The sequence below is a fragment of the Pygocentrus nattereri genome, chromosome 27 (assembly GCF_015220715.1).
Source record: "Pygocentrus nattereri isolate fPygNat1 chromosome 27, fPygNat1.pri, whole genome shotgun sequence".
In the NCBI taxonomy this organism is placed as follows: Eukaryota; Metazoa; Chordata; class Actinopteri; order Characiformes; family Serrasalmidae; genus Pygocentrus; species Pygocentrus nattereri.
In genome coordinates, this window is record NC_051237.1 from 14,490,748 (window position 1) to 14,500,013 (window position 9,266).

Sequence of the window (9,266 nt, forward strand, 5' to 3'; positions counted from 1 at the left end):
TCTCAGCTCCTTGCTAGCACATAGTGGGGACTCTGCTACCAAACCTCGCTGCGCTTTCTCCTTTGCTGTCTTTTCCAGCCGGCTGAGAACGACCTGTATGAGAGGGGATAGGTGTAGAGCTTGGTCAAGGCTACATCTTCTTCCTCGTCCGCCTTTAAGTTTGTTGATACACCGCTTGACTTCCTCCAGCTTGGCGACTGTATCCCACTTCCGACACCAATGTAGCATTGGTGCAAAAGAAGATTCAGTCTTTTTATTGATCCGGTGTCTTTATTGAAATAGCAGTCAGTGAGCACACAGCGGAAAGTAGAGGGAGGTTCCCAACAGCCAAACTCAGCATAAAGATGGTAAAACACCGCCAGCGCACTAATTAGCTGAAAAGGACATGATTAAACAGTCAAGTTGTAACACAAATTTTTTTTATTACAAATTACAAGTAATAAAACAACATTTGATCCATTAAAATGAAATTGCTTTTTGTGCCCCTGTTCACTTTTCCAACTGGCCCAAAACCGTAAGTCTATCATTAAATAGTGAGTAGTGAGCCATTCAGATGTAATGTTACAGTTCATTTATTTGTTAATTTCATGTTTATGGGTGGGGGTGGGTAGACGAAGCTTGGATTTTGCAACGTTTGTCATAGACACAGTATGTTCATTGTAAAAAAAAAGGAAAATATGTAAGAATTGGGGAAAAGAAAAAACATGGATAAGAAATGTATGAATATGGAGGCGTGAATATCATTGATATAATAATTTCATTATTAAGCTATAATTTGTCCAAAAATTTATGAAATTAATTTGTAAAGAGCAAATCAATTTTAAGCAATCACTTGGAGACAGGTCTAAACCTCTTTTGTTTCTTACTTTTGATCAGAAACAGTGTATTAATCTGCCTTTGAGCCGCGCGCCCTCGGGAGGCTTGTTCAGAAACGTCGATCTCCAAAACACTCTGTGACGAAAACTGCGCGTCCGTATGACTTAGATATCGCGGGACTTGCTCCTTTACGTCACCCGTTAGTCGACGTACAAGCGCACGGGAAGCGAGCCTTCACTGGGAAATACCAAGTTCAGGAAAAAGGGGGAGGCGAGTAGAACAAGATTAACATTGCAGTAATTCACTGCAAGTACGTGCATAAATGAGTTGTGGGGTAGTGCATGAAGAGATCTTAAATGTCCGTATCGCGTTGCGCAGATTTATTTGAGAGATCAGTCTCGGTTGTCATTTCAGGCCCTCTGTCTTCAGACGGGTTTGGCTCACATGGCCTGTTCCTTTTCTCTGCGCAGGGTGGTTCGCGCCGGCTGCACCGCACATGGTCCTGCGAGGAAAAAGCGCTGGATTGCGATTATTAACATCAGCGGTACGCGCTAACTACTCCTTATCGCCCACAACGACTCCTCGATGAGAGATACGGAAGACATGGACGCAGAGGTTGAGTTTGATGAAGGCGAAGAGCCTTCGTTCAGCGATCCGGAGGATTTCGTGGATGACATCAGTGATCAGGGTAGGTGGCTCTAAGAGAGCGGCCGGCTTCACTGAGGCCCACCATCAGCCGCTAACCGTACGGACACCGCTGTTAGGCCATAGCCATCATGGTCCTGTCACCGTTTCCTACCAGCGGTCAACACATGCGCCGCGAGTGTAGTCTGGCCCTGAAAATAACGCTCTGTTGGTGAGCTATGTGCATTTCCCAGCTTGCTGAGTACGCTGTCCGAGTCTGCTGCGGTTTTTAGCGATCACTTGGACGCAGGTCTAAAGCTCTGAAACCCGCTTTGTGTCTAACCTATTATTATCGGGCAGAAACTGTATATTAATCTGCATTTACGCTTTGTTCAGAAGCGTCGATCTCCAAAACTCTCTTTAACGAAAACTGCGCGCCTGTAAGCGGTGCTTGATAGCGAGCGAGGACAAAAGCTTCCCGGCTAGGTAGTTAGCTCGTTAGTCATACTAGCGCCGAGCGGTAGCCTCAGTCCCCGTAGCTAAATTAGCCAGTTACGCTAAGTTAGCGGGCGTGTAGGAGTTGACTAGAACAGGCAAACGCTGCCTAGTCGTGAGCCTATTTTTCACCTCTAACTTGGCGTTTCGGTTACCGAGATGTTAACTAGTCCAAGTTCTGCCCACTAAAAGCTCTTCAACACGAGAAGTTTGAAGCGTACCGTTACGTTATCAGCAGTAACGTTATCTGGCTAACGCTAGGCTAGCTAGGTTAGCTGTCCGTGTAACGGACGAGTTGTCGCTTTCGATTTTCTGAAGCTTTAAAGAATATGTTCGCTACTCTGCCTTGCTTTATTTCTCTCGTTTCCGTCGGCGTTTTCCAGTCGTGCTCACAGAGAACTGCACCTGTTCTGGCACGCTCGTTTTAGCTGCCTAAATCAGAAATCGGAAGACCACTTAAATCGTAAGTGGAGCTCCTGGTCAAACAGTTCAAGGTAAACATGCGGCATTTAACCTGTTTATTTCATGCGTTTCGTGCACTCTGCAGAGCTGCTGGGAGATGTTCTCAGGGAGAAACCTCAAGAAGCTGATGGCATCGACTCGGTCATTGTCGTTGACAATGTTCCTCAAGTTGGACCAGACCGTTTGGAGAAACTCAAGAACGTCATCCACAAGATCTTCTCGAAATTTGGCAAGATAACAAACGAATTCTACCCCGAAGCTGATGGCAAGACCAAGGGGTGAGTCCGCCTTTTGACAGTTCGTGTGCTGAAAGTTGGTGTAGTAAAGGTGGACAGAATGACAAGAATGTAATATTACAGTATATCAGGGAAGCTTCATGGTACACGACATGCCATCATGCTTGCTTTTCTAGAGATTTGATCAGTTGGAACAGAAAAAAGAACCATTACATAAAAACACTGAGATTCATGATCTTAATTCAGTATTTGGCATTCTGTGTTGCATTAAATCCAGTTAAATGGGAATAAATTGGCTCTTCTTATAATGAAACATGCAGCTGGCTGGTGTTCTACATGTACTGACACTATGCACATCAGAAAACCATGTTGTATTGCAGTGTGATGTAATTTAACACAATGACTATATATATATATATATATATATATATATATATATATATATATATATATATATATATATATATGTGTATATATATATATATATATATGTGTCACTGGTCAGTTGTGTGTGTGTCTGTGTATAAATATATTCATACATATAAAGATGTAATGGTATTTGTCTTATGGATGTTCACCATTGTTTAGGTACATTTTTCTGGAGTACTCTGTTCCAAGTCACGCACACGAAGCTGTGAAGAACGCTGACGGCTATAAGTTGGATAAGCAGCATACGTTCCGTGTCAACCTGTTCACTGACTTTGACAAGTATGCTTATTTAAATTGAGAACTTGTATGGGCTTTAAAAGCCCAATATTTAGATATTAATACTGAAAGACATTATTAAGACGTCTCTGGCTTGCTTTTTCTGCAGGTATATGTCAATTAGTGATGAATGGGAACCTCCTGAGAAACAACCCTTCAAAGATTTTGTGAGTATCTTTGAGCAAGAAAACGGCTCATTCAGACGGCCAAAGGCTTTTTTTTTTTGCAAAATGGTTTATGCCTGATAAACTTAAAAAAAAACTGCTATTAAAATTCTCATTTATGTAATGCATAGTTTATCTGTATAGTGCTTGTTTGTCTTGTAAAATGGTTGAAATTGTTTTTTTTTATAGTTATTACAGTTAAACTCGTGTCGAGCAGTAGGATACATGTGAAAACAGATGAAATTGTTAAAGTTAAATGCTGGTGTATTTTCATATTTACATATGAATGTTAATGGCCTAATCATTGTTTAGATTAGTTGATTAGACTGATTAACTGTGTTCGTCAGAAGTCAGGTTGCTCTAATGGTGTCTGTAGCATACCTGTACAGGTGTCTGTATTCGTCAGCAGTCAGGTTGCTCTAGTTAAATTTCTGTGCTTGTTGACATGGCAACTATAGTAACAGAGCTGAATCGGCCTGTAAATGTTGGTCCACTACAGCCCATAAAAACATCAGTTCACAGTCCACGCGTCTAAATGTGTGAACATGAGCAAGCGCACAGCTGGTGTCAAATATGTTTGTCATCCGAGCTTAGAAGCTATGTGGTATGCGTCTTGAGTGGGTCCTTATGTACGTTCCATGTTTCTGATGAATCCACAGGGAAATCTGCGCCACTGGTTAGAGGACCCTGACTGTCGTGATCAGTACAGTGTGATCTACGATTCTGGTGAAAAAACTGGCATATTTTCCAACGATGTCAAGGAGCCCATTGAAGTAGAGGAGAGAGCGGTGAGGAACATCCTACTTTTTGTTTGTCTCCCTCTTACACTGTATACTCTTGAATTGTATACTTTTATATAAATCTAACATTTTTCTTTTTCTCAATAAGCGGTGGACAGAAACATATGTGCGCTGGTCTCCTAAAGGCACCTACCTAGCCACGTTTCATCAAAGAGGTATTGCACTGTGGGGTGGTGAGAAGTTCAAACAGATTCAGAGGTTCAGCCATCAAGGGGTCCAGCTTATTGACTTTTCCCCATGTGAGAGGTATGTACAAACCTGCATAGCCAAATAAAGATATTGGGCTGCAATAAGGGGTGATTGTTCAGCTTGAGATAATTGTTTGGGGAGAACTTTCCAAAATTGATGTGGAACAAGTAAAATTTATAATTGGTAGTTTCTCTAGTGGTCAGGCTATAGGTATTATTCAGTGTCATTGGTATTTAAGGCAGTGCTTTTAGTTGTTTTAGTTCTATATGCTGTCTCAAAATCTGTATTTTTACTTTCTTTCAGATATGTGGTTACATTCAGTCCTCTCATGGACACAAAAGATGACCCACAGGCCATTATCATCTGGGATGTTTTGACTGGTCAAAAGAAGAGAGGTTTCCATTGTGAAAGCTCTGCCCATTGGCCAATCTTCAAGTAAGTGTTTATAAACAAAATTATATTTTATTTTTTATAATTCTTTTAAATGTATGTTTAACAACTTGGGGGCATTATAATTTTCAATTATATTTTAAGGTGGAGTCCAGATGGGAAATTCTTTGCTAGAATGACTCAGGACACCCTCAGCATCTACGAAACACCAGTAAGTTTCTTACAACAGGCTATTTGTTTTAGAGTGCAGAACATTTTTCATTTTGCATTTCTTAAATGATTCACCATATACTGATGCCTGGCTTTTTCCCCCTTGTGTAGTCAATGGGTCTTTTGGATAAAAAGAGTTTGAAGATAAATGGAATTAAGTAAGTTGAAGTAATTTATTAACTGTTTAGAGTAACATTTGCTTTTTTTACGATATTAAGCAAAAGTACCAAACATGTAGATGAAAAACAAGCTATTGCTAATTGATCATACTAATTGTTAAATGTGTCTACAGGGATTTCTCCTGGTCTCCTGGTGATAACATCATTGCATTCTGGGTGCCAGAAGACAAAGATATTCCAGCAAGGGTGACCCTCATGCAGCTTCCATCCAGGAATGAGATCAGAGTGCGTAATCTGTTCAATGTGGTGGACTGCAAGCTTCACTGGCAGAAGAATGGTGACTATCTTTGTGTAAAGGTGGACAGGACTCCTAAAGGAACACAGGTAGTCAGCTCATCATTAATGTATAAATAGTCCAAAACTTTGCAGTGTTGTCGGCCTTTCGGATGAAAGGAGGAGGCCTTTTATTCTAAACTCTACTTCCTTTGCTTTAGGGAATTGTCACAAACTTTGAAATCTTCAGGATGAGGGAGAAGCAGGTTCCTGTGGATGTGGTGGAGATGAAAGGTGAGAAAAGACTAGGCTTGTGTTCCTGTGTCTTTTATTCTTTTCTATGGCCTAATGCTTTATATCCGTTTTGCAGAGGGCATCATTGCCTTTGCTTGGGAACCCAATGGAAGCAGGTTTGCCGTGCTGCATGGCGAATCCCCCAGGATCAATGCATCCTTTTATGATGTGAAGAGCAATGGCAAAATCGACTTGATCAGTGAGTATCATTGCTTTCATATCACATTTGATGTAAATGTCTTAGGTGAGCACACCTTCAAAGTACATTAGAAAACTGAATTTGTTGGATTTTTTTTTTTTTTTTTTTTTTTTTTTTTTAGAAATGTTTGACAAACAGCAGGCAAACAGCATCTTCTGGAGCCCTCAGGGCCAGTTCCTTGTCTTGGCTGGATTGAGGAGGTTTGTACTGCTTGAGGAGGTTCTGTTACTAGATAAAAAGTGTCCCCATCCCTACACACATTCACTCTGTTTATTATTGACAGTATGAATGGTGCTCTGGCATTTGTGGATACCTCTGACTGCACCATGATGAACATTGCTGAGCATTACATGGCTTCAGATGTGGAGTGGGATCCTACAGGGAGATTCGTGGTGACTTCAGTCTCTTGGTGGAGCCACAAGGTCCTTATAAATCGTGTATTTTATGTAATCTGTTAGGAGAAAAACGTTTGCAGTTTTTCACTTGTCCTCTGACTCCAAATATAAATATTGTTTGCCTAGGTGGACAATGCCTACTGGCTGTGGACGTTTCAGGGCCGTCTGCTGCAGAAGAACAATAAAGACCGCTTCTGTCAGCTTTTGTGGAGGCCCCGACCACCTTCTCTCCTCTCTCAGGAGCAGATAAAGGTGATGCAGACACTCACGCAGATTGGTTGTGTTTATGCAATCAGTGCTTAAACCAGGCAAGCACTCAGCTGTGCTATTTCTTTGATTTTTACCAGGCCATCAAGAAGGACCTGAAGAAGTACTCCAAGATCTTTGAGCAGAAAGATCGACTCAGCCAGTCCAAGGCTTCAAAGGTAGAGCTTTTGAGCTGATCATGTTTTAAGGGTTGATTGTGGTTATCATGTTGATCTGTCATTTGTATCCAGTGTATTGACTTCTAGTTCATCTGCAGGAACTGGTTGACAAGAGGCGTGCAATGATGGAGGACTATCGTAAGTACCGTGAGGATGCCATGAAGATGTACCAGGAGCAGAGACCCCTCCGCCTTGAGCTCAGAGGAGGTAGGTTCACTGAAGATCTTTAGTGCCTGTTGAAGCTTTTTTTTTTCCTCATTTCTGCTTCGCAAGTTTAAAGCTCACAGACATGAAAAGGGGGGAATGTATGAATGTGTTATTACTTTCATGGGACTTGTAGGTTGGCTACAACTAGACTTGTAGCCAAGTATGCATCCTACCAGTGTAGCTTTGTACTCCATTATTAAATATAGCGAACCTATCTGGGTTGCAATGAGGTTAGGAAACAAGGAAGGGGAACATAGTTTACCTTTTCAGTCCCAGTGCATTGCTGGTCCCAAAGCCTGATTTTCAAACATGAGAAGCAACTGTTTTTATGAGTGTTATGGCATGTTTATCCATACTTATTTGGTCACCTTGGTACATATTTGATTTGATAGGTGTGGACACTGACGAACTGGAAAGCAATGTCGATGACTGGGAGGAGGAGACCATTGAGTTTTTCATCAATGAAGAAATCATTCCAATCGGCGATCTGTAGTCCCAATAGCAGGTAATGTCTCTTCAGTAAAGTCACAGACCTGAGAGCTGTGCCATATCATTTCAGTACATTACTTAGTCCTCTTTCTGCTTTTTCCACCTGCAGAACAGTTTTACTTTTGAGGAGTGTGGGCGCATTGGAGGGAAACAAAATCGGCATCTCTCTCCAGCGTATTCCTTGTTAACATCCAGCCAAGTGCCTTTTAATACTGGTTGCTGTGGAAGGAGAATTTTGTGCCACTGTTGGCTGGCGTTGCTTTTGTCACCTTATCCAGCTCTGGGAGTCACCACCCTGCCGCCATCACCCTGACCAGCACTTGGCGGGTTTTCTCTCTGGTTATTGCCTTTTGAGTTGAACTGTGACCTCGTCAGAAGGCCATTACCATGACCTCGCATGCCATGAATTGGTTTTACATCACCACATGGACGGAAGACGCTTTGTTTCCAGAGATTTTCCTTAAGATTAACGTGTACTCTAGTGTGCACTACAGTGGGCTGTATCCTCCTCCATTCAGATTACCTGATATTAAATGCACAAAAAGGTAATAAAGTATAAAAGAAATTTAACCTTTTGTCAGATGTGTGTTCTCAATAAAAGCTGGTGAATTTGTAATTGAAGCTGGGTGCTTCTATTTTGATCTGTTGTTAATGGTCATGTAAATCTTTCAAGACATGCTTGATCCTCCTTGGCTTAATTCAGGTTTTAGTTCAGGCTGTGAATGTGATTATTAAACTTGCCATTTTGAAGAAGGATCATTTGCAAATCTGTTTTTCAGTGGTAGTTAAAAGAGGACCATTTTTCTTGTACATTCCTTTTGTAGTCAAACATGCAACACATCTGTCTGGTGAAGTCAGTAAATGCAGTCATAGAATTGCTTTGAAAAACGTTTTCCTTCTGAGTCTGATCAGAGTCAAATGGGGAAGTGCTTACTTTGGCTTCGTGCCCTGTTGCTTTTAATGTGGTCTCATTTAGTGAATTGCTTTAACTGCAGCTTGTGAACAGGAATGATTGCAGAAATCCTCTCTGATGACCATTTTGTTTTCAATAAATTCATGAACTTGAGGGTAGCAAGATATAGTGCAACACTAAAGCTCTGCATTAGAGGGTTGTTCTTTATGGAGCAGCTCACTCAAAATCAGAGCAAGGATATTAGTAATGGAGCATGTTAGAAGTTTTACTTGTTTATAAATGTGGAGATTAAATTATATCTGAACTCAGATCAATGCTTTATTGGAGCAAGTTAAGCCATTGTGTACAATTTGGAAAAATGTTGTTTAAGAACTTGAATTATTAGGTTAACATGACATTCCTGAAAATTCCTGATTTCGTATTGGCCCTGAAATGCAACATGACTGCCTTCAAGTCGCCTGTTGATTTTGCAAAACAGTATAATTAAATGACTGAGATGTAGCCATTCAGTGATTTGATGTGAAATAGTTGTATAGAACCTTTTATGACATCCCACTCTACATCCATGGGCATTAATATGGAGTTGGTCCCCAACTCCCTTGCAGGTATGCTATATTGCCAAAAGTATTTGGTCATCTACCTTCACATGCATATGAAATTGAGTGAGATCCCATTCTTTATCCATAGGGTTTAATATGATGTCGGCCCACCCTTTGCAGCTATAACAGCTTTCAACTCTTCTGGGAAGGCTTTCCACAAGGGTTAGGAGTGTGTTTATGAGAATTTTTTACCATTCTTCCAGAAGAGCAATTTGTGAGGTCAGACACAATGTATTTGAGCTAATCTGAAGGCCACATGAAG

At 41.1% G+C, this 9,266-nt stretch overlaps 1 protein-coding gene across 1 annotated transcript; it reads left to right on the plus strand.

Annotated features, from left to right (window-relative positions):
* Window positions 1-1,259: 1,259 nt before the first annotated feature.
* On the plus strand, window positions 1,260-8,113 carry eif3ba (eukaryotic translation initiation factor 3, subunit Ba). The gene is made up of 19 exons (XM_017703202.1): window positions 1,260-1,504; window positions 2,483-2,675; window positions 3,222-3,341; window positions 3,448-3,505; window positions 4,162-4,290; window positions 4,391-4,548; window positions 4,795-4,926; window positions 5,026-5,092; window positions 5,203-5,249; window positions 5,384-5,594; window positions 5,705-5,777; window positions 5,854-5,976; window positions 6,098-6,176; window positions 6,260-6,398; window positions 6,498-6,623; window positions 6,719-6,796; window positions 6,895-7,003; window positions 7,396-7,508; window positions 7,602-8,113. Exons 1-18 carry the CDS (start codon window positions 1,402-1,404, stop codon window positions 7,494-7,496), a joined length of 2,046 nt encoding a protein of 681 aa, XP_017558691.1. The 5' UTR covers window positions 1,260-1,401; the 3' UTR covers window positions 7,497-7,508; window positions 7,602-8,113.
* The last annotated feature ends 1,153 nt before the right edge of the window (window positions 8,114-9,266 follow it).